Here is a 26578-nt window from a genome sequence, read left to right as displayed (position 1 = left end):
TATACATACACATATAGCAAATAACACACATTTTTTGACCACTTCTACCTGATGTTCCTTTATGGCAGAAGGCAACACAGGTACAGAGCTCTTTTTACGTAAATCAGTGGACATCTCTTTTGTTTTCGAAGCATTAATATTGAACAGATTGAAACTGCAAGATGTTTTTTTATAACTAAGTTCCCTGTTATAGGCAAATTTGGCAAATTTCCAGTTTATTCCTATTTATTTCCGTTATTTCCCATATACTCCTGTTAATTCCCATAGAAAGTTTCCAACCCTAAGTGTAAATAATTCATTTTAATCTCTTAAAGTCGCCCTGTAGTCAATCATTTTATCCCTTAAAACTCATCTTTGATCACCAAAATGACATTTAAATGTTTTTTTCCTGTGAAAAAGAAATCATGCCTTAAAATAGCTTGAATGTAAACTTACACCCTTGATTCATTTGGTAGATGCGGAACCATGAATATGCAAATTAGCCCCGCCTCCACTCACTCGCACCGGCTCAGAGATCCACTCGCTCAACTTTACTGTAGTAAACGCTGTGACAAGTGGTAATACTAATTCAGCCATGTTTGAACCAGAAACTGATTCAGAAGAAGTGGAAGAGTGAATTATACAGGCTTCGTTACAAGTCTTTTCTACAAGTCGAATGGTAATGGGTTTTATGTATCGCTCTTTACAACGTCGGACACATAACAGTAATTAATATGATTAGCCTTTTGCTTGAGTATGGTATCAAACAGCTAATAGTCTGGCTTCTCTTGCAGCAGTTAAGCCTGTCTTTGTTTCACTGCAGTTTTAAAGAGAAAATACTCAGCAATGGTGTTGACTTATGAATTTGTACACAGTTTGTCTTAAAGCATATTAAAAACACCACATAGACATATAAACAACATTAAAAACTTGATTTTCACCACAGGGGGTCTTTAACAAGGAATTGTTGTAACAAGGAAGAGTTTATGGCAGTGACTGAGACAGCCTGTGGTAAACAGACAGTATCAGCTTTCATCATGACTCATGATAGTTCAGCTGACAACATCATGAAATCAGATGAAGGAAGACGCTTCAAGGATGCTAACAGAACAGAAGATATCTAGAGAATTTGTGTCAGCAAGAGCAAGGATAATATGTTTAATATGTTTAATAAAAACCATCTGGATGTTACAGTACTTCAACATTTAGCTGCAGTTTTACGTTGTAAACAAATAGTCCTTACTATATAGTTAGGTTAATGCTTAAAACAATAAAGGAATTGTTTAGTTAGAAATCTTTCAGTTTATTCATTATACTGGAAATGGAAGGTGCAAGGTGAGCACATTGCATAATGGGATGCAGTGTTGTGTTCTACACAATGGTCTTTGTTGTATCCTGCACATTTTTGGCAGATGTAGTAGATCACCTGGATGTTGTACGCATGAATATGTACTTACTGTACGTACACTATAGTGTTGCCATAGTATGTTGGCACTAGATGTTATTTCATACATTCTTTGACATAGACTGACAATGGCTGAAGGAAGTGTTTTGGAATTTGGTACTTTAAAGCTGGGACTGAACTTGGCTTGCAGTCAGTTTATCTATTAGAGAGGCTCAGATTGTCTCCCCCATGCCACTTTCCCCAGTCTGTCAGTATTATCCAGAGATCCTGTGTTTCTCCATCCTGATGATCCAAGAACATCCATTGAGAAGCTTATTTCAGAGCAGGGATTTTGACCTTAATTTGAGTATGTCTATTCAGCCTCTCTATCATACAGCATCTTATTTACTGTGAGTCCTTTTCTCACTGGCTGTGACTTTTCAACCATATCGTCACCATGTTGATGTCCGTAAAGTGGTCAGTGAAGTAAGCAGGGATAAGCCCTCTCAGATAGCATCAAATGGTTTACATTCTTGAAATGAGTGTGTGCTAATCCACACCATGCTTTCCTGTTTACCACAAGGGCAATTACTCATCGGGGAGTCTGGGGTAGTTAACAGAGCCCTGCTCAATTTACTTCCTGCTTAACCCACAAATTACATCTCTCTTTTATGTACCCCCTGTTGCTAAGTTAGTTTAATTACCCAACAAGGCTTATGTGTCGTAATTACTGCATTTATATCTACCGTCTTGTTGATTTGTGATTGTCTGGCTTATAACACAGAACTGACGCTTTGTTTTGTGGGCCTACACTTAAACCTCAGACTGGTAAAAGTTGTTTTCACGTGCACTATTTTATATAGACTTGTTTATGAAATGCTTTCATTTGTTTTTATTACTGAACGTCATAATTGGACAAAACTAGTTTTTCCAGAGGAGGGTAAATTTGTGTTTTACAGACGTGTTTGTGGTTTTAATCTTGTCTGAATCAAACGTGTGTGTGTGTGTGTGTGTGTGTGTGTGTGTGTGTGTGTGTGTGTGTGTGTGTGTGTGTGTGCGTGTGCGTGTGCGTGTGCGTGTGCGTGTGCGTGTGCGTGTGTGTGTGTGTGTGTGTGTGTGTGTGATATTATTTGTTTCACACATTTTGATGGCGAACCCCCCAAATATGATGCTCCCTATAAGGGACCCCCTTTCTAAAATATATAAAGCATACCCTTTTAAACTGTGTGATAATAGTGTTAAGTGTGATATTATATAGACCACATGTTTTCGTTTCAATTATAAAAAATAAATAAATATAAGTATTAAACTATATTGAATTATTAAAGTATTTAAAAATATCAAATTAGAAAGTACTTTAATGTAATACTTAAGTACTTTTGTATTATATTATTTTCTGTTCTTAATACAATTTTTTATATTTTTTTATTTGATTATCTACATTTACATTTACATTTAGTCATTTAGCAGACGCTTTTATCCAAAGCGACTTACAACTGAGGACTACAGCAAGCGAGTCATTGTGAAGAGGCAAAAATAACGCAAGAAGTGCTCAGAATACAAAGTTCTGACATTGCTCAGAGTAGCATAAGCCAAAAAACAAGGGAGGGAGGGTTAAAGAGAGGGTTTTTTATTTATTTTTATTTTTTTATGTCAAGTGCTCACGGAAGAGATGAGTTTTCAGTTGTCGTTTGAATGTGGTCAGGGAATCTGCATTCCGGACGAAGGTAGGGAGGTCATTCCACCAGCAAGGAACCGTGAATGAGAATGTTCTGGAGAGTGATTTTGTAGCTCTCTGTGATGGTACCACGAGTCGTCGCTCATTGACCGATCGCAGGCTTCTGGTAGGGATATAGACTCGTAGGAGCGAGTGAAAGTAGGAGGGAGCTGAGCCTGTGGTCGATCTGTAAGCAAGCGTCAATGCCTTGAACTTGATGCGTGCAGCGAGTGGTAGCCAATGCAGAGAGATGAACAGAGGAGTGACGTGGGCCCTTTTGGGCTCGTTGAAGACAAGACGGGCTGCAGCATTCTGGATCATTTGTAGAGGTTTTGTTGCACATGATGGAAGACCGGCCAGAAGAGCATTGCAGTAATCCAGCCTAGAGATAACCAAGGCCTGGGCGAGAAGTTGTGTTGCCTGCTCAGTTAGGAAGGGCCTGATCTTTCTGATGTTGTGCAGTGCAAACCTGCATGATCGAGCTGTCTTTGTGATGTGGTCTGTGAAGGTCAGATGCTCATCAAATGTTACTCCAAGGTTTCTGACCGACCTTGATGGGGTGATTAAAGTTGAATCTAGCTGGATAGTGAAGTCGTGTTGTAGAGACGGATTGGCAGGGAGGACGAGAAGCTCAGTTTTTGCCAGGTTGAGCTGCAGGTGATGTTCCTTCATCCATGCCGAGATGTCTGCCAGGCAGCTTGAGATACGTGCAGCTACTGTGGGATCATCAGGTTGAAATGAGAGGTAGAGCTGGGTGTCATCAGCATAGCAATGGTAAGAGAAGCCATGTGCCTGTATGATGGGTCCCAGTGATGTGGTGTAAATGGAGAAGAGGAGCGGTCCCAGAACTGAACCCTGAGGAACCCCTGTAGTCAGTTGATGTGCTTTGGATATCTCGCCACTCCATGCGACCCTGAAGGACCTACCTGTGAGATAGGACTCAAACCAGTGGAGAGGAGTTCCTGTGATGCCCAGTGATGAGAGGGTGGACAGGAGGATCTGAGGATTCACAGTGTCGAAGGCAGCAGACAGATCCAGGAGAATGAGAACTGATGATTTGGAGGCAGCTTTTGCGATCCGCAGGGCTCTGTGACTGACAGCAATGCAGTCTCGGTTGAATGCCCTTTCTTGAAGCCAGATTGGTTTACATCTAGTTGGTCGGTCAGAGAGAGGAAAGATGATACTTGGTTGAAGGCAGCTCGTTCAAGTGTTTTCGCAATGAATGGTAGGAGAGAGACAGGTCTGTAATTCTCTGAGAGTGATGTGTTTAATGTGGGTTTCTTAAGCAGTGGAGTTACCCGAGCCTGCTTGAATGCTGTAGGAAAAGTGCCAGTGTGGAGCGATGAGTTGATGATGTGTGTGAGTGCTGGTAGAATTGTGGGAGAGATGGCTTGTAGAAGGTGTGAGGGGATGGGATCTAGAGGGCAGGTGGTAGGGTGACTGGAGAGGAGAAGTTTAGATATTTCTTCCTCGGTTAGTGGAGAGAAGGAGGAGAGAAGGTGTTTGGGAGTGGGAGAGGTTGGACTGGGTTCCTGTGTGTGTGGAGCTGAGAACTGATTGCTGATAGTTGTTGTTTTGTTGATGAAGAAGTTAGCAAAATCATCAGCAGTTAAAGAGGAGGTGGGTGGTGGTGGAGGTGGACAGAGGAGAGAGTTAAATGTCTTGAAAAGAGTTCGTGTGTTAGCGGAGCTGTTGATCTTGTGAAAATAAGAAGATTTTGCAGCATGAACATCAGCAGAAAAGGAAGAGAGCAGAGATTGATACATACTAAGGTCAGTTGTGTCTTTTGATTTCCGCCATTTCCTCTCAGTTGCCCGGAGTTTAGTCCGGTGTTCATGAAGAACCTCGGATAACCAGGGGTTAGAGGGAGTAGTGCGTGCTGGCCTGGAGGAGATAGGGCAGATATTGTCTAAAGAAGAAGTTAAAGTGGAGCATAAAGTATGTGTTGCGGTATTAACATCCAGAGATGAGAATTGTGAGTGTGAGGGAAGAGAAGATGACACAGCAGAGGAGAGATGGGAGGGAGAGAGTGAGCGCAGGTTCCGTCTGAAAGTAACTGGTAGGGGGGTTGGTGGAGCATGGGTAGTGAGTTGTAGATTGAAAGTAATGAGGAAATGATCAGAAACGTGGAGAGGTTTCACCAAAGTGTTGTCTGTGATGCAGTTGCGTGTGTAAACCAGGTCTAGTTGGTTGCCTGATTTGTGAGTACCTGAGGTGATGAGCCGTTTGAGATCGAATGAGGCTAGGAGAGAGATGAAGTCTGTTGCATGAGGGTTCTCTAGATGAATGTTGAAATCTTTAATTATCTAGAAAATATATTTTTTTTTTACATTGTATACATTTATATAATAGGGCTGTCATTAGAATAAAACATTTGTTTACATTTTATACAGTTATATAATTGGGCTATACTCTCATGTCTTCCAAACTGAAAGAATGAAACCGTAATGATGTCATAAACTGTAAACATAAATTGCATAATTAAGCATTTTGTAAAATGGTTTAAATTCTGAAATCTAATTTTGCAGCCCATTTGGAGTCCCTGGACCCTAGTTTGAAAACTCTTGCTCTGTGTCCAAAATCAAATACTTCCCTACTATATAGTATGCGAAAAACAGTACGCCAGTTTGGATGAGTAGTATGCCCGAATACATGCAGTAAACAGTAGGCGAAAATAACCCTGGATGACCCACTGCTTCCATCGAGATCCTGAAGTGTGCACCCGATGGACATCCCATGAGGCCATGGGAGAGGAATTGCGAATGACAGTGAAGCGTCGCAGACTCACAACTGACGCTGGTAGGCCATGTGACAGTAACAACATGGCGGATGTACAGTAGTACGTCCAAATTTTATTCCTACTACCCATATAAATACTATTAACGGTCACAAAGTACGTTCAAATTAAAATATAGTAGACTGTATGCGATTTCGAAGTTATGTCTGAATAAGGCTTGATGCATTTTAAACATAATTTTGATGATACCTACCAGCAATCTTCCATATTGCCAGTTAGCCTCCAGCAATATCCTCTCGCATGTTACTCATTTAATGCTCAATATCAGTGTGCAAATATTTCCCAGACCAATTACCTAATTCGTTTTCCTGATGCTGAAAGCTGGCCAACGCTGCTGATTCAGTTTGGGCACGATGCAAGCTGGCTTGACAATGTGCTACTTTAGCACAAGTTCTCTGGCATTTGTTCACACGCTGTCCGTCTGTACTCTAATCACTCTTTGTTTGGCTCTGATAGGAGATGATGACCAAGCTGATAACTGAGACACCAGATCACCCCATCCCTTTCCTCATTGGCCACCTGCAAACCAAACAGGAGAGCCCCGGCAGGATTCAGAGGACCCTGTCGGGATCTGCCGCGTTGTGGGCTGAGAGCTCCTCAGGTGTGTATCGTTCAGCATCCTTCAAGCTGTTTTTCACATTGAGAAAATGTAGATCTCTACCAGTTTTCTCCTTCTCTCTCCGTAGAATACAAAGGTACACGGCGGGACTCCAGGGGTAATGAAAAACCCTGGCAGATCCATCCCAAGAAGCCCAAGAAATCAAAGAGTGACCTGGCTGTGTCCAACATTTCCCCACCCTCTCCCGAGTCTAAATCATGTGAGTCCCGCTGCAGTCGGAAAAAGCTAGCGTCATTACATCAGTTTTATGTGATTTGGTTGGCTGTTAATCTGAGATCAGCAATGCTGTTTCAGAGATCAGAAATAGAGGAGACTGCCTGTACATTAGTGAACAATGATGACTTCTATCTTTAGATAGTGCCATTATGGAGGCCATCAGCATGATCTCTGAGTGATACATATTGCTGAGGGAGCAACTCGTATCAGAGTCTTTAATAATTGAATATGATGCTCTGTTACTGACAGCGGTTCTATTTCTGCCTGAGTGGAGACTGTTGGCCAGTTTTGGGGAAGTGGGACGGGGGAAGGTAGTAAATATGTATAACCCCATTTAAAACTGTAGATGTGTGCCTTCGCCCATTTCCCGCTGACTTATTTAGATGGTTTTCGCATCAGTGAGTTTGTAAAACCTGTAATTGTGTTTCTACGTTTTGTTTTTGTACGTTAAAGGAGTTCAACCTAAATTTAAATTCTTTATTCATTTCACCCTCATATCATTCCAAGCCTTTTTGCTCTTTCTCTTAAAATAAAAGTAATGTAAACGCTGTCAAGATCTAAAAAGGACAAAAAATAGCTTTTTTTGAGGCAAAAACCCAAAATCAAATTATGCAAATTATTCCTAACCATATAAAGACTATGTATTATACTTGATACGTACATTTCTAAGGCCTCTAAATAAAATGGGATAAAAACTCTTGAGAACAATCTGTTGTTCACAATCTACTGTACTCCATACCTTCTGTCATCCGATTAATAGTTAATATTTTTTTGTTATTACTTATTTGTTATTACTTTTTTAGCAAGTAAAAGGCCTTGTAGTATCATTCTCATTCAGGTTGTGGTACACGTCCTTTTGCTGTGAAATCTTTACTGATTTTTATAAAGTAAACATGAGAATAACTTTGATATTGTTTGCAATATTTCAAGATGAACACTTACTAGACTGAAGCACTTTTTTGGGGGGGATTATTTTTTTTTAAATCTTGTCGAATTGTGAGTATCCAATACTTCAGGCTTTTGAAGAACTATTTATGTATACAACTCTCAATCACCATTGTATTGCATTGCATTGTATGTTTTGCTCAATTACCGTATATTCATATTTCATATTCATATGTCAGGTTAATGACCAAAAAAGAAGCTCATCTAAAGTCCCTAAATTCCTTTTATTGAATTTCATTTTATGTTGCAGAAGAACCATATTATTCAATTTCATGTTTTATGCAGTGTTGTGTTTATTATAATGAGAATTTAGTTGTTCATGTAAATGCACTTCTTGGTGTCAAGTTTTGATGTTCGCAGGTGCATATGAGATTTGAGAGCTGTGGTAAATTTAAAAAAAAAATTTGCGTACATTTTTCATTTACCATCATTCAAGTGCCAGCTTCGTTTGGAAAAAGTAGGCTTTTGGTTTCCAGGCAGTGATATTTTACATAATGAGTCCAGAGGTTACTCTGCAGCACATGAAAAATAAACAAAGTGTGATTTACACATGGAAGCACGCTGCAGTATGTATAGTAGCTGTCATTTTTTTAATGCTCATACATAACAAAGGAAAAGATATCCGTTCACCCTAAGCAACAAATCGCACAGGACACCTCCGACTTTGCCGTGCTATAGATCTTCCTGATGTATCATGATTTTATGCTAATCAAGCTCATGCATATAAGCACAGTCCTTAAGAAACTAACATACTCATTTTAAAATCAATCCAAATGATCTCCCAGATCATCCTAACATTCACTAATTGGTCATTCTGGGTATCCAGCGTCCAGCTTTAGTGCTGTGCCGCTTGATGGCAGAACCTAATGAGCTGTTCTGTTACCTGAGATAACCTGTACTGTCACTGTGTCATGGAGTTCTACTATTTCTCTAAAATGTTTGTGTGTGTGTGTGTGTATGACATGGAAATGCAACTCTTACTGCATGCCATCTTATTGCTTCCTCACAGCACTTTTCGTCCACATAGGCCACGGTTAAAGCAATTAGATAGGCTTGGGGAATGTGTTTTGGAGGTGGATGGGAAAACACCCTGCAACAGAAATCATTTGCAAAACATGCAGTTCACTGAAAGCAAATGTCACAGCAGTAGCAAGCACATTTAGCTTGATTTTGTGAGCGTTCTAAATTATTCAGTGTTACACTTTTTGCTGCAAGGGCTCGCAGTCAGACTCAGAGATATGTCATATGTCTGAAAATCTACACACGTTGGAATGTTTATTTTTTTTGTTGCAATGGCGATGCACAGCGCAAAAATAGTACCAGTTGCAGTAGTACTGTTTTCAAGAGTGCTTGGATGACGGACAAAGTATAGTTGTCTTAAAAATGCTCAGCTGCTGCACAAGTCTTGAAAGTGACTACTGTTGATAGACTGCTGTTGATGTGATCTGTGATCTGTCCTACCTGAGAAGTGCAACTCAGGTGAACTGTGTAAAAGTTGCTGCATTTTCAGATATATTTTAAGAAGCATTTATTTCACTCATGTATAGCTTTCTAAAACATTGCTAGAGCTAGCGGTACCATCTAGCAATAACTTTTTAAGAATTCTAGCAATAAATTATATGGATTAGTGAGATTATCATATCATGAAGGCTTTATTTATAGGATTTATTTATATAAATAGACTCACTGTGTGTTTCACAGTGAAGCGTGGCATTGTTCATTTACACACAGACAGCAATATTAGTATATTCCTTTAATTATATTTCTGTTGTGGTTGTTGTAAAGTCATAGTGACTCGTTTTCTTTATCTGATCGCATGCTTAATAAAACTGAAATATTGTGTGCAAAAATGACACAGCTGTATTGTGAATTTAATGTTTGAACCGTACAGGAAGGATGTTTGGCTTTTTCCGTTTTTGAAAGTCTTTTATTCGTTATACGTTGCAGTGCCTCGTTCAATACTGCGTCCTACCTGGGACTGGAGGACTAAACCTGAGGGTCGAGACTTTAATGAGTTCAATCACATACTGCAGGAGAGCAAGAAGCTTGGCAAAGCCCTGGAGAATCTGTCCCGCAGTGAGTGAGCCGACAACTGTCCAGTGCGAAACAGCAATGGAAGGCTAATTCACACTGCACGGACAGACACTGACAGACTGCAACAGACACTTCAGCAGGTTTTCTCGGATCAGTGTGCTACCCCTGTTGGCGTCTGTCGGCTCTCGTTTTCACCAATTAAACGTGTTGAGCATGGTCTTGGAAAGTCTGAGAAGTGACGTACTGTAAAATGGTGACTGTCGCCGTTGGTCAGCATGTGTCAGTGCAGTGTGAATTGGCATTTAAAGAATAAACTTTTAGAATTGATTATAAATATTTTCAAATAAACTCATTGTGTTGAAGCTAAAGGTTCTCAACTGGTGGATTACAACACCAAATTGAGTCTCAAGTTCTGACAGCAGGAAGAAAACAATCCCAAAAGCAACTAGTGTACAACTATAAATACGCTGAATCATTTATCAACTACCTTATCAACTTACTTATGTAGGCGCATCAACTACATAATAAAAAAAACCCTCAAAATTCAAGAAAATGCTTGGTCCCCATCCTGAAAACCAATTGAGAACCTCTAATTTAGTATCCAACGAGACATTTATTTGTACTGTTGTTTTATTGTTGTTAGTTTTTATGATTTTTGATTAATATTGTAAAGCACATTGGACAATGTAAATTGTATTTAATTGTGCTATTTAAATAAATTGCCGTTGCCATTGCCATTTTTTAATTCATTGATGTGTGATTTATTTCCTTTTGCCAGGCATTGCTGTTTCTGACGACTTTGACCTGGTATGATGCTTATTATTTCTTTTCATCTTTTATGCTGTCTTGCAGTAATATAAATTAAATATTGTAATGGATTTGTTTAAGAGCTGTAACAAAGCCTAGTTTGATTGTTGTTTGTGTGAAGACTCAAAATAGAAATAAAAAAATATGAAAAGAGAACCCAGCTAAAACATCTACCGAGTCATATTTCTCTGAATACAGTACAGTTTTTAAACTTTAATAACCTGTGTGTTTGGCCATTTGCCCAGGCTTCCCTCCTCTCCCAATTTGGCACTTCAAATGAATATTAAAACATTTAGATATTAAAGTAAATTAATTTTGCCTCTTACTACCGTTATAGAGGACGTTTTCTCATAATTGCCTTTTGCTGATAAACTACAGAAAAGTGTAATGTCAAAGCTGAATTTTTATTACTGCTCACCATGTGCGTCCTCCCATTAATAAAATCTACACACAAATAGCATAGATAAGGAGTCATATTTCAACATCATGCCTTTAATTACCACCTCTGTAATTGATAACCCATTTGTATAACCACAAATTGTTTTATGTTTACATCTCTGCCTGTCCCTCTCTCCTTTTCGGCTCTTCACACCTTGTCCTCCCTTTGAAAGGACCCTCGGGCGTATAACTCCGTACAGAGGCCTCGCGTGGTGGGTGAGTGGGTGGGCCGTGAGGAGGAAGATTCAGACCCCCTTGCGGCTGAGATGCTTCAGCCCCCTGTCCCAAGAGCCAAAACTGAGGGTTGGGCGAGCAAAGACAACAGTCCTGTTGGAAGGTGAGCAAACAAATTAGGCAAGAAATGTTTTTTGTAACCCCTACTTTTCTTAATGAACACTAAAGTTGATATTTAGCAAACCGTCCAAGCTGCTCTTTTCCACGGTGACCATCCTAATTAGAAAGGATCTAGTTTTAAAAGCAAGATTTGGAGTGAATAACAACTAAAAGTTTGTTTAAGCTACTATATTGGATAATTTTTCTGATACTTTATGGTGGGTTTTTGTCCTTTTGGAGCTTGACAGCCCTTGGTCCCCATCCAGTGTCATTGAATTTAAAGGGTTGGTTCACCCAAAAATTTTAATTCAGTCATTCTTGACTCACCCTCATGTTGTTCCAAACCCGTAAGACTTTTGTTCCCCTTGAAACACAAATGAAGATTTTTTTTATTCGATTTTTGTCCCTCCATTGACAGTCTATGCAACTACCACTTTTACGCTTCAAAAATGTTATAAAGAGATCGTAAAGCGAATTCGTATGAATTGTACGGTTTAGTCCAAGTTTTCTGAATGGACGCGATCGCTTTATATGATGAACAGAATTAATTTAGGCTTTTTCCACATATAAACATTCATCAATGCACACATCAGTTGTAGTAAACAGAAGCTCAATCATGCTTGCTTGACGTGCAAGAACCAATGAGGTTTATTCTTGTGTTAAGCAGCATGTTTGAGCTTCAGCAAGAACCAATGAGGTTTATTGTTGTGTTACGCAGCACGTTTGAGCTTCAGCAAGAACCAATGAGGTTTATTCTTGTGTTACGCAGCATGTTTGAGCTTCAGCAAGAACCAATTAGGTTTATTCTCGCGCATCAAGCAAGTACGAATGAGCTTCTGTTTGTTCGCTGATCAATGTTTATGTGTGATTAAAAGCCTAAATTCAATCTGTTCATCATATAAACCGATCCAAACTCTTCAGAATTTTTTTTTGGACTTAACCACTCAATTCATATGGATTAGTTGTATGATCTCTTTATGATACTGTAGTGGCGTAGACTGTCAATGGAGGGACAGAAATCTCTCAGATTTCATTCAAATATCTTAATTTGTGTTTCGAAGATAAATTAAAGATTTACAGGTTTAGAACGACATAAGGGTGAGTAAATGATGAAATTAGTGTTTTTCATTTTTGGGTGACCTTATGATTATGACCAATGAGTGTGTCTCTCTGCATTTTACTTCTTTCCAAGTTGATGTAAAGACATCCCATCACATTCTTATTTGTTCTAGAAGATAAGTTAGTTTATTTACATAAAAAAGTGTCATAATAACGTGAGCCACAGTTTAATAAAGCATATGTCGTACTTCATAATGTATTTTCTCTAAATATCTCCATAAAGCTTTTGTCAGGTTTTCTAATCAAAAGACGGCGTATAGCCTCCGGTAACCCCACATAAATCCCTCGAGGGGAGATATTCTTTAAATGTGTTCGCACTGCACAGCTATATCTTTAAAACAGCAGTTGCAGCTCCTCGACCCTTTAAAGATGTTACCAGGGTGATTTTAATTGGCTAGTGTTTGAGTGGAGGGCAGAGGCTGGCCGCAGAGAATGCAGCTAATTAGAAAGGATCAGATATTAAATAATAAATCATATTCAGAAGCCGGATGACAGAAAAGACTTCATTCCATTAAAATATTCTCTCACTTGATTACAGTAAATTATGGAGCCTCTGGTCGATATCGCAGGCGTCCCCAGTGCATATAGCTGGACAAGCGCTGCCAGAGACTTTCATTACAGAGAACCAAGGCAATGGGCTGCTGTGATCTCTAGCCTTAGCCTCATCAATGTGAATGAATCATTACAAGAGTAAACACTTTCTCCTCTAACATTGTTCTCCTACTGTTTATAACAGATATTTAGACATTTGAAGGTACAGCAGTTCATTGCAGTTGATGCTAGATACTTTTAGCTTTCATAACAAAAGATTGAGCAGTGAATTGATTTTTACTGAATATAGTTATTAAGTGAACTAATGAAGCCATGACGATGTGGCATATGATACTGACTTTTATTAGTGTGACATTTTAGGAAATTAATTGAATAACATTAACTTTAACGGTTCTTGCTGATGCAGACATAATACTTTGTGCTTTATATATAACTGTAACTTTTGATCAATTTAATGCATCCTTGAATAAAAGTATTAATTTCTTTAAAAATCTTACTGACCCCAAACTTTTGAACATTAGTGTACTTTCAATAGTTTCAATAAATAGTCTTGGAGTACTAAGTTGATGTTAAAAAATAAAAAGTATTATTTTTAAAGAGGCGCCGCAACACTACCATAGTAGTAATTACAGAACAAACGACTCTTATAAAATGGTCCATTTTAAGTTAATCAAAGGCATTCTACATAAGTGTAGTCTGATTCCCGAACAAATGACTCTTATGAACTTGTTGTTTTTATTGAATCAGAGACATACAGCTCAATCAGTGTAGCCTGACACCTGAATGAATGACTCTTATGAGTTGGTTCATTTTAGTGACTAAACAAATTAACAAAAAAAGCATACAGCACAAGCAGTGTTGTTCGACTCCCAATCAAATGACTCGTGATGTGATCCAGTCCCCCCCCCCCCTTTTTTTTAATGAACGAAAAATAAATACTGTATATGACTAGTGTACTTTGATTCGCAAATGTCTCTTATGAGCCAGTTTTAGTGAAGGAGATTAGGGTTGGAGATGAACTGTGCAGGACAGTCGATCGCCAGGAGCAGGATTGGGCACCCCTGATGTAGCACAACCAGTATAGTGTTTAAAAGCCAGTTGCGTTCGTGCCATGGCGGATTGCTACATGGTGGAATTTGCAAGCGGAAAGACATTTCTAGCGAGGAAACAGATCTGCTTGTGCGCGAGGTTGAAGCGCATTAGCAGACCATCTACGGGACAAGCTGGATTCCACCACCTTTATTTACACAATAATAATCTTTTACATTGTAATCCTTTTATTTTTAATATTTGGCATGTTTGTGTGCTGCTGCTATAGGCGCATATTACTAATGCGGCCTTTAAATAACAAAAAAAATACTGCTCCATTGACTTTAGACCAGGTTTTTGTTGGTCAATTTTCCCAACTTTGTTGGAGTTGCCTCAAAATAGCAACGCGTCAACAATGCGCTTGAACACACTTCGTTTTCAGACCAGCACGCCCATGGGTGAACAGATGGGCGCAAATGCAAATGCATATGCATAGCAAATGCTATTTAAACAATGTGGTGCTGGACGTGAAAAAGATCGGGCGGGCTGAAACTAGCAAAACACACTTGAGTCGCGCCTGGCGCTGCATTGCGCCGAGTGTGTGATAGAGCGCCCAGAGAGTGCAAACAGTGTAGTCCGATTTCTGAACGAATGACTCTTCTCAACCTGTTATTTTTAGTGAATCGATCACATAAGCTAATATTTAATTGTGAGACTTAAGTCAGTGTAGTTACTGACTGGTTGCTTATACGTATGTCATTGCAGTTTTGGATTGCATTAATGAAATGTAAAGCCCTGGTTCAAATTTTGCGATGTCATTCAAGACATGAATCTGCAAGTCTAAAACCCCATATGTAGGGGATACAAATCGTCCCAATAGCCCCTGCACACGTACTGAAACACAGCATGGCTGTTTTCAACACCTGTTCTGTAATTTGACATAGAGGAAGAAAACGGCAGCTGCTCTGTATAATGACCGCTGCTTTCCCACTTCTGGAACAAAATGCTGTTTTTCCTTCATAACCTCACCCTCGAACAGCGAAGCTCTCCTTCTGAGGAAGCTGTCAGTCTTCAGGCGCTGCAGACAGAGACGTCTGGGAGAGTGTCGAGGCTGCTGGGAAATCAGGTGGAGACAGAGGTGGATGCTGGAAAGGGTTATTTTGACTGATTTTTGGAGATGATAATGCCCCAGTGTGGGACTCCGCTATCATTTCCTTTACACACACATATATTATAAAGCATAATCCCCTCGTTCTGTCTCTTTCCCCCCCCCCCCCCCCCCCCCCCTTCCGTTTCCTTCGAACTCCTACGCTGCACGTATCTCTTCTTTCCTTACATTCATAAACATCCCCATCAACCCACTCTCACTGCAGGGTTCCAGGCGAAGACATGCTCAGATGTACAGTATACTCAGCTGAGAGCGTCTGACTTTCACGACCCTAATGTCCCTAATGTGATTAAGGGCTGGTCGATCCCGGGACTGTTCTTGTGGTGGCGTCAGACATTTATCATTATTATGACCTTATTTGCAGCGGCTCCAGAATGATTAGTCATACGGCTTTTGCAGCTCAGCTGACTGGCTCAAAAAAAAAAAAAAAAAAAAAAACTTGTCACCTTGGAATTATAAGGTTCTATCTGCATTTTACCTGTTCCAGAAATCCCCATTTTCAAATTTGAGAGGATTTTGATATTGTACATTTAGAATAGGGTCTCTGTAATTTTCATGTATGAAAGAGTGAAAGATGCATGCATTTATTTATGTACTGTATGAATATCAGAGGTCGCGTAACAAACATTTCCCGTCATTGACAGATATTTTTTTAGCAGTGACTGAAAACTGTCTGTCAATTTGACAGATTACATTGAGAGTGTAGCTGTAGTTACATAGTTCTGGCATGAAACTATGAATGGTGCAGGCTGATTGGTAGCAATCATGTCGTTATCTACTTAGCACAGCTGATTGGTTGCTGTAGAATCAGCGGCCAATGAGCTTGCTGCTCAAACATTCCCAATACTTGGCATTGTTTGTTGTTACTGCAGCATGCTTTCAGAAACCCTCCAACTTCCCCAGCTCCACCTGTATAGATCTGCTACGGGGTTAATTCATGTATGTTACATGTGCAACAGCAGCACGTCTTACATGCGCACAACAATGTCTGTGAATGTATTGGCAATAGAAAGTCTCTGTACTTGCTCAGCAGCAGCAGGAGTGTAGTAGATCTATTCAACCAAAATGACGGACAATGCGGAAGTCTAATGAGACCTCTTATATGTATGTATGTTATGTATTCATTCATTTATTCATTATTTGTAGGGTAGCCTGCTCTAGGCCTTGTTGGAGGAAAGGTATTAACAGTGATTACATGAAATAAGTTTAGGAAACTGAGATTTTGCTGTCTTTGTAATATTTTCTGATGTAAATAATGCTGGTAGCCATTATATATATGTAAATACAGGAGAGGAGGCAGAGAGTTCACTACTAATGAGCATTGTGTGTCACACTGCCATCTGTAAAAGCTACATCTACGAAACCACCAGCTGACCTGCGATCAGTGAATCTGCGCTAACCACACATCCGACTAATTACATAACACTTCTCAAATCATTCGTACTTAAAACAGATTTGCTGTGTGTATTTTGAGGCCTGAGGTTTCTGTCAGCAGCCACGCATGACATACGCCACCCTCTTTATACTGACCTATATGCAGTGAGTTTTTTTAGTTGATGAACCTTTCCAGATCATCATCCGTTTTTCCTCCCATTCCTATTAAATGGCCTGCACATTTACAGCCAGTTGACTCCTCGCGGCCCCTGTGGTCGGTGTAATTTTAAGCTATTTACATCATATGGAACAGTTGTTCCATATTACTTCATTCTTAGTTTTGGTTTTGTGGTATGTTTTTCTTTTTTGGAGCAGTGAATGCTTCTGTGGATACAGTCTGTTCTGCCAGGTGGACGCTGTGGAGAGTTTCTCATCCCACAGGAACGCGGCAGCAGTACAACTTTAGTTCTGTCTAACAAGGCTATAGCCATACCAACCCACGCAAGGCTATAGACTGTCTTACATACATAGTTTCAATGAATGCGTTCATCTGAAGCAATATGTTGCATTTTATTTTAGTAGCCAGCCTCAGATTCATTTTTTGAAACAGTGTAGTGATTTGAATGCTGGTAAGGCCTGAGAGACAAGCTCTTCTGCATGACAGGAGCCGAAATTAGTCAATTGAATGTTTCCATTTTTGCAGCTTTTTCCTAAATCATTATTTGTTAGCCGTGCTTCACTGCACTCTGTTTACCACATTCCCCTTCACTAGAACAAGACCCTTATTAAGCGAAATGACATGATTAATTAGGCCACTAATTCCACCTTTGTGTAATTAAACTAAGCTGAGCTAGAGTTGTCACTACAGTAACATTAGCATTTGTATTTATTTGAAACACTGCCAGGGTCCTGTACTGTATGTTAGTCTGAGATATTGTGTTCTGAATGTTATTGTGAAAATTATTTAATTTTTTCTCTCTTCCATGCATGAAACAATTAATATAGTGCCATAGAGTTTTAATGGAGTGATTGATTCATACAGCTCTCTGCCCACAGAATGAATAGCATATTTCTTTTCAAAGTGTTTGTCTACCTCATACTGTGATCGTTTGTTCACTTTATTTGAATGTATTACAATGGGGTCCAAAAGTCTGAGATTAAAATCTATTTATAATCTAATGTAAACGTGGGAATAAAAAGGGATCATGGTGATGAAAAAAAAAAGGGAAATTGGAGGAAAAATTATACTTCAATGCTTTTGTGTTTGCTTGCAGACGTATTGTATTCCAAGAAAGTCTTTGCGTCCACTCACAAAAGCATTGAAATCTAGTTTCTCGGCAGAACACAAAACTTCTGTGAGAGAACGCAAAAGTTTTGTGAGTGAATGTAAATTTTCACTGGGAAGGCAAAGAAAAGTCTGCGAGAGACACAAATATTTTGTGAGAGGATATAAAGTTTCTCGGGGGAATGCAATACTTTAAAGAGAAGGCAAAAGTTTTGTGAGTGAATTTAAAGTGTCTCTGGGGAATTGAAAAGTTTAGTGAGTTTATGTAAATTCCTTGGGGGAATGAAAAACCTCTAATCATACTTTATATTGAAATAAATTGGTAAGCTTACAAATGAAAGCTTGTTCACAAAATAGCAAAAGATACCAAAATAAACAGGATTTAAGTGCAGCAATCTGGTGCCCATAAAAACCTCAAAGCGGCTCAAAATCAGGGTAGAAAATAGCCTATTACTGATTCATTTTGATGTTTTTGAATGTAAAAACCAAGCTAACATCATAAATTGACCTCAGACAACAATATAATTTTTTTTTTAAAGCCAGTTCATGACCCCTTTAAATAACAGAAGACAAAGATGACAAAATACTCAGAGAACTCTTAGGGGCTGTTTACACGACACCGTTCTCAACTAAAAACATAAAACTTTTTATGCATTTTTTTGTCCATTCATTTACATGACAACGGCGTTCTGGATGCCTGAAAAAGTTTTTGAAAACGGTCTACGTGTAAACAACAAAAAAGCAAATCTCTGAAAATAAGGACATCATGCACATGCATATTATGTGTTCAGTCTATAGTGATGTTCTCTATGTGAAAAAGAACAAAAAGTTGAAAAGTATTAAGATGCAAGTGCAGAATAGAGTGATAATGAAAACAGTATCTGTACTCTGTTTCTTGCTGTGTTTCATACAGTGAAATTGGTGTTCGTATGCATTTTTATGAGCACTGGGATATGTGTCTCAGCATTGCTGATGCTGTAGTACACTACAGGAGAGCTGAGAATTGGCTGAGTGACGCTCAGTTAGGGGGAAAAAGGGTCTAAATGATCCATAGTAGAGGGATGTGCAGTGCAGTATTAGCATAGCCATTAGCATAGTAATGTTCAGCTCAGGATATTAAAACAGCACCTTAACCTTTCGATTATCTGTGAATAATGTCATTCCAATTTGATAACAATCAAATTAAACCCTTGCAGACTATTTTTGTCACTCTTTATCAGTGAGACATGGCAATAATTTTGCCAGTATCGACATGTGACAAGTGACAACCATATGTTCATTATTCATTCAATTTATTTCTTCATCAGTTCGCTCAAAATGGAATAATTGACCTGGTATTTTTTTTGACCCCGAACTGAACCCTATTTCTTGCCTATTTTTAACATGTTAAAGATTTGTGATAGATAAAACTAACATTATCAAACATTTTAGAAATCTAAATTACGTTTTTCTTCTTTAAGGAATGTTGAATGTTTTCATGAATGTTAATGGAAATGTCTATGTGAGTCCGTAATAATGGAACAAGTTTTAAAAAGTGTCACTTATATCAACAGGTTTAAATAAAAGTTTGTTTAGTTATAAGGCACAATAAAAACAACTTTGTGCATCAAAACCACTCTTAAATATGAATATAACATTTTTGACATGCCAAACCTGTCAGTCTCTGAGTAACAAATAATTCAAGCCACAAAACAAACATCCGTAACATTCCGTAAAATGAGTATAATGAGCAACGCAAAAAATATTTAGAACGTCCCAACCCAAAAATCAAATATAGTTTAGCCCTTATGCACATTATCACGTCTGTCAAAAACGTAGGCTTGCTGTTGTTTGGAATATTAGAACCAAAAACATTGACATATAACACACTCATTGGGCATCAATCACTTAACTGAATACTTGCCGGCTAAGAAGTAAATAATAATTAACTAGATTTTTTAATATCACAACAACGATGTCTGTCAAAAAATAACGTGCACAATTATGGTAGTATTTACGAGAAGCAGAGGTCCAACAAGTGCACGCATTTCCTGGAAAACCCACGGTACCGGATATTTTGACTATGTCATCGCTTTCCGAAAGGAGGTTTAACATGGTGGCTTCAACATGCAATGAGAAGATGTCAGAGACGATAACGTACCTAATAACTGACTCTCATAAGCATTGATTCGGGAACTTGACTTTTTTATAAAATGTAGTTTGATCACTAACATAGATCACTATGTTCTCAGTTATTTAAAAGATTGTTTAAAAAAATGTGATAATGTTTAATTTTCCAATAAAATATTATTTCATTTGACATGATTTGTTACATTTAATTACTCCTTAGCAGATTTTGACTCCTATAAAGAACCTTCATTTTTAAGAGTGTACAGTATATATAGCTAATATTTCATGTGAAACTTAATTGTGGAAGAAAGATTGTGTGTGACTGGAAGATAATGACTTTGAAGTCTGTCGTTGATATGGCTGAGAACTTTTTGACAGAGCAGCCTGCTGATTTGAGCTGATCTTAAGTCAGTTTCTCTTCTCTCTTATATAGTTTAATGTGGAAGGATATTATCTCTTGATGTTTGTTGAGAAGGATGATGTTGCTCTTGAAAGATACAGCATGCCCTAGCTGAAGTCTTAATAGTAAGTCAACATGACATAAGTGGAGTATTACATAATCTTTACTAGCATTTTTTGAAATTCTCTTAAAATATTATTAAAAAGCAACAACAAAAAAGAGATGCATCTACAGGTCAGAACTGTGGACTAGTCATAGTGCTTGGTTGGGAAATGCATGTTCGAATCTGGCTGTGCATTGTTTCTAATAATATTATGCTCACTCTCTACAGTCTTATTAGTTGCATATATGCATAACCTTGACAACTATGTGTTCTAGTTTAGTGGTTCTCAACCTTTTAATCCATTGTCCACAATAGTCCTGTTTCATTCCACCTGACTGCCAGAGGTGGTACTCAAGCAGTAGTAGATTATCTCAGTGCCAGATAGATGAGTCGAGATAATATACCAACAAAGTCTTGTAGTGACGTAGGCTGATCCTCAAGGATAATAGCCACATTAGGTCAGCCTTCAGTCTCTTTTGCTTTCTCCCCTGGCAACATTAATATAATTGGATTGGATTCATTTGCTGACATTTGTTGATTTTAAGTCATGTCTGTACCTCTTCTTGTGCTTCCCGGTGCTATCCGGTGGCTAGTGTTTACTACGCTGATAGGTTGGCGGTCTCCCGCTAACTTTATTATTTCTGTGTTGATTTTGTGATACACTGTGCTCCTTGGTCCAATTCATACACCAGTTGTGAAGTTTAAATATACATTTGAGCGTTCTTGCTGACACTAACCTTTTGGATCTATCCTTTTGGTTTCTGTTATTGAAGGAATCATGGCCCATGGTTCTATAGCAACTGGATTCTCATTGACATGTAAGCTATGTTCTGCTCTTCTCCCTGACAATGGCCATGATGTCAGTTTGGTAATTCCACATTTGGTAGAAGCTATCACAGACCGTTTTTTTGCACTATAGTCTTTTGCCCATGTCGGAGAAATGGCTCGGCCTCACCAGTTATAACCTAAATCCATGCTAAAACTGGGGGAAGCGGAGTTAGACCCCACTATATTGGCTTGGAGACGTGGTGCGCTTTGAAACGCACCATTGGAGTTTGCTGAGGCCCCCTAGTCGGGTTGAGAACCACTGTTCTAGATGCTAAAAACTATACTCAGAGAAGTTTCTTCTCTTTCTCTTTGTCTGCAGCTTGAAAATGGAGACTAAGGGTAAAGGACTAAAACAGCAGCAACAGAATCACAAGAAACTTCTGGCAGCCATGTTGTCTCAGGACTCGTTCGACTCCATACCTGACTCGGCCCCCTCAGTCACTGAAGACGAGATGGACGATGAGGATGATGCCATGGAGCTGCTAGGTAATGAGAAAATACACACTCGCAGAGACATCAAAATATCATGCTTGCTTGTTTCTCACTTATTCCTCCTCATGACCACATAATCATAACCACATAATCTACAAAGTCATATATCACGTCGCATACCCAAACAGAGTTACGTGTTTGTGGCCCATATCACCACTGATTTTGAAGCTTCATTTGCAGTGTAAATTGTGTCCTTAATGCCTTTTGATTGCAGAAGCACATTCAGTATCATCAAGAGTATCTTCTCATATCTGCACTGTTACTAACAAGATCTCATACTTTCATGAAGGGAGGGCTCACATGTAGTCCAATTTAATATTTTAGCTGTAAAATTAATGTTTTTTAGAGACATTTGTGAATCTGTATTGAATTAGTAGTATGGCAAAGATAACACTTAAAGGTGCCGTAGGTGATTCTCTTCAAAAACATTTTTTGTTATGCTGGTTGAAAGTCTCCTCATATCCTGATAGCAATCACTCTGTTAAGTGGTATAAATGTATTTTTATAAATATATGTCGTCTGTGGAAGGCGTAGGACCTTAAAATGTTCATTCAATCGTTGTGTTCGGTCCGGATGGTCCTATAGCATGTGTTCCCTTCATCGGAGCTAAGCAGATTCTCATCGTGGAAACCCTGTCATGCAAGAAATGTTATTACCGGTACACACTGACAAGTTTTGCTAGCTAAAACTGAAAACTTGCTGCATCTAATTCTGTTTTTAAGAATTTGTTTACGTTTGGTATTGTAGTACTGTTACTAACTGAACTGTAAAGTTTTCTCACCGGTGAATGACACGATGAATTGCATTAACGTTGTCTTCGGTCTTCTTGGCTGTGCGCATTCATGGTTTCAGGAGGCGTAGCTTTGGACTGCGATTTGCAGGGAGGGGGGACGTGCGCTTTTACTGCTATCAGGCTAAAGTTAGCATTTTCCCAGATGTCCTACTGCACCTTTAAAGACAAGGTGTTATACAGTAAAAGTTGTTGAGAAAAATAAAATAGTGCAAAAGATTTAGCTGTGTACTCACATAAATTGATGTTGTTGATAAATCTGCATTATTCTACTGTACTATATTCTATTATACTAAGTATCAGTATTGTTATTGTTAGCTAAACAATTTTTTTTGTCATTTAAATAAATCTGAAATAAAAACTATAGTACTAAAATTACTAAAACTGAAATAAAATACATCTCAACTAAATATAAATATATAAAAAAACATAAATTATGTTATGTTCAGTTTCTGTTTAGTTTGGGTTTCCTTGTTTTTGTTTGCCCGAGTTCTAATTTCTGTTTCTAGGTTTCTGATTGTTTCAGTTTTAGTTCATTAGCCCTTCCTGTGTATTTAAACCCTGATAAATTCGGTTAGTTCTTTGTTTGTTGTCGTATTTGTATTATGTGGTTGTTTGGTTATATTCCCTGAGAGTTCTAAGGATCTGTAGTAAAGTCTGTTTGTTTTGCCACTCCGTGTTCGTTCACTTTAATACAGCCACTAACGGTACAATAATCCCACCAATTATTGTATTGGCTCCAATGATCCCACCCAGCCTCCGTCTCCCACCTGCTCTACCATAGACAGCCAGTCCTTCATCCCCACCTCCACTGGCTCCCTTCAGTCCCTCTGCTCCTCCTCTTTTGGCTACACCTTGGTGAGCGGATCCCGTCTTCACCTCGGGCCACAGAGTCCATAACTCCACCTTGGCCCACCGACCAGTTGGCTCCACCTAGGACCATCTGACCTCCCTCATCCCTCCAGCTCCGCCTTGGTCAGTCATCGCTTTGCCTGTGCTACAGACTTCAGGGTCTCCAGCTGTGTTTCGTCCATCCACCCCTCTGGCTCCGCCTCAGTCCAAAAGGACCAACAGTGCCGTCCGGTCTCATCGGCTGTTCCACCTCCATCAGTTCCGTCTCAGTCTGTCATCCCCCTGGTTTTGCGTGCCAAGTCTCCATCATGGCTCTTTCCTCCCTTGACTCCACCGTGGGCCTTCGTCCTGGCTGTGCTCTGGGCCCTAAACTTGCTTTCCCTGCTCATGACTCCTTCCTGGCTCCTCCCGCCATTTTCTCCGCCCTGGTTTCTGCTCCGTCATCTCCTCAATGGCTTCTCTTTTGCCCTGGCTTGTCCCATCTGCCAGTTCTGCGTCCTCCTCCAGAGCCCCCCACCCTCCCTCCTCTGTTGGACTTATTGTAACGGCGCAAGGACGGCGTGATTGTATTTATATACAATATATAACACAGTATACCTTAAATGTGTCTATAAAGCACTATTTACAGAATGGAAGCAGGCAGCAACTTATTCATGAAATTATACTTAGAAAAACAAGGACAAATATTGTGGTTTGTATTATACTTTTGTCAACAGATTGTGATTGTTATGAATCCCTATGAATAACTATGATTTATCCTTTCTGCATGAATGATTACATGAGCGTGACATCCTAAGACCTTGTTTCTGTGCTGGTGCCAGACCTCCCCTCAGGTACCAGTGCTTTTTAGCAGTTTAGCTCTGTGGTATTAGCAGGTTGATCCCTGCATGGGTGTGAAACGTAACCCAGCACCTCCCACACAAAATGCTGTTTTGTGAAACTAAAAATCTGTCATTTTGAAACTATATGAAATGTCTCAGTTTTTAGAAAGCAGAACATTTCTGGTTGCTTAAAGAAACTTTTAAAGGGATACCCTTGAGGGGGAACAAATAAATGCACATAAATGTATTGAATGTGCACTTTTAGTATTTGCCAAATCTTAAAAGTATATTAAAAACTGTACTTGTGGATAACATAATATGAATTAAATAAAAGGCCACTTAAGTGTAAACTTTCACGATTATGTTTCCTAATACACTTTTAAATAGTGCACTTTTTAATAATGTCAAATTAAAAGTTTTACTTTAAAGTACATTTTAAATCATTATGCTTGTCATGGTACAACTATATTTAAATACATGATATACAAGTTTCAATAGTAATGTCATTAAAGTATATTTTATAATAAATGCTCAAGTAACTATGAAATTAAATTACATATTAATTACATTAAGTTCTACTTAAGTGGGTCAAAAAAGCACTCAAAAAGTGAATAAAAATAGCTTATAATATAAAGTTGATCAAAATTGCTTATAAAAAATAAAAATAAATATATATAATATAATATATATATATATTATATATATGTTCTTTTAACTTGACCACTCTTCTAGAACGTCGTTTCATGCGCGAGGTGCTGTAAAGACGCAAAACGCGAGCTCAACGGTCAAACATGTTCGTCTAGCGTCTGTTTTGATTGATACAGCCAACGACAGAACATTTATATTGTTTATCACGTAGCGTTTCACTAGCTGCTCTAGCAAGGACATAAACATGGCACCATGGCACCAAACACCACGTAAAAGTGAATTTTGCATAATAGATCCCCTTTAATTTTTTGGTGTCTTTCAAAGCTATTGTATGGTTTCTCGACAGCCCCTGGTCACTATCCTCTCTTTCTATGCGACTAGACATGTTGTATAGCATCTCATATTGTGTGTCCACAGAAGAAGTGAACTATCCCCTTAAATAAACATTTCACCCGTCATCGTTTATTCCTGAAAGTGGTACTGAAGAAGCTTTTTAGTGTCGGTTGTGTTCCTCTTGTTCCTTATTTGAGGGTAAAGAGTTGCCTTCTGTCCATGCACACAGACCTGTCTGAGGAGCTGATTTTGTTTGTGTGGGACTCGGTGTGCCCTTGGTTGTGTGTGTCTGTTAGCAGCGACCTGGTGAGCTGATCTGCTGCACTGAGGCTTTCTCCTGCAAAGGATGCTGGGAGATAATGAGATTTTGTGTGCTCTGAGGCAACAGCAGAGAGGGTGTGCTGCTGGGAGTTTGGGATGGGAATACTTTAGTGATATTTCAACAACCTTTTTCTGTTGAGTAATTTCTCTGACTATTAGTGATTGCTCATTAAAACTCACACTATTAAGTTTAGGTTGACTGCTTTGACCGAGAGAACATGTAGAGCTCTCTGAAACTTACCATTTGCACTTGCCAATAAGAATGCTCTCTTAAGTGCCTGATAGAAACCCATTAGCAGAAACTGACACCCATGCAGTTAGATGCCTGGCTTTGTTCAGAGTATATATATACTACTAGTACGCTTTAAGTAAATTAGTGAGGGGAAGTCTGATTTTTTTCTGCAAACTGGTTCTTTGAGACAGTTAGTTTCCATGAACCAGTTAAAAAATAAAATAATAAAATTGAGGTTAAACCACTAGTCACATGGATTACTTTAATGATGTCTTTACTTCCTTTCTGGGGCTTGTGGTAGTTGCGTAGGCTGTCAATGAAGGGACGGAAAGCTCTCGCATATCATTAAATAGATCTTCATTTGTGTTCCGAAGATAAACAAAAGTCTCACAGGTTTAGAACGACATGAGGCAGAGTAATTAATGACAGAATTTTTGGGTGAACTAACCTTTTAATATCTTAAGTGCACGTACATTTTTACAGCCCTAAAAAAAAAAAAACATTTTGTAACATCGCTCTCTTGACTCACCATTTGACTGCCAAAAGTGTCTTTTTTTGTGTGTTTTTTAACACAATATTGGATTAATAATTTATCAGATGTATTCAAGATGACTAGACACCCTTTGGCAAATTAAATATACAGCAATGTATTATGTAAAACAGTGTGCAGCAATATTGAGTAACTTTATAATAAGGTTTTATTAGTTAATGAAGTAATAATAAGCTGCACTTTTTTAATTGAGCAGCATTTATTCATCTTTGTTCATGTTAATTTCAACATTTACCAATACATTATTAAAATCAAAAGTTGTATTTGTTACCATTAGTTAATGCACCGTGAACTAACATGAAC

General features: G+C 38.7%; 1 protein-coding gene across 2 annotated transcripts in view; it reads left to right on the top strand.

The window, feature by feature from the left end:
• Window positions 1-26578, top strand: part of cUnh8orf34 (chromosome Un C8orf34 homolog) — an 85914-nt gene that overhangs the window by 9106 nt on the left and 50230 nt on the right. For both annotated transcript variants that reach the window (XM_079601457.1, XM_079601456.1), the window contains exons 2-7: window positions 6334-6478; window positions 6564-6695; window positions 9605-9733; window positions 10470-10498; window positions 11110-11273; window positions 21556-21722. In XM_079601457.1, the coding sequence (XP_079457583.1) occupies window positions 6334-6478; window positions 6564-6695; window positions 9605-9733; window positions 10470-10498; window positions 11110-11273; window positions 21556-21722 (766 nt within the window). The remainder of the gene's footprint in view (window positions 1-6333; window positions 6479-6563; window positions 6696-9604; window positions 9734-10469; window positions 10499-11109; window positions 11274-21555; window positions 21723-26578) is intronic.

Source organism: Phoxinus phoxinus (genome assembly GCF_949152265.1).
Source record: "Phoxinus phoxinus genome assembly, chromosome: 24".
In the NCBI taxonomy this organism is placed as follows: Eukaryota; Metazoa; Chordata; class Actinopteri; order Cypriniformes; family Leuciscidae; genus Phoxinus; species Phoxinus phoxinus.
Note: the sequence above shows the minus strand (reverse complement) of the source record. Positions and strands in the feature narration are given on the sequence as shown.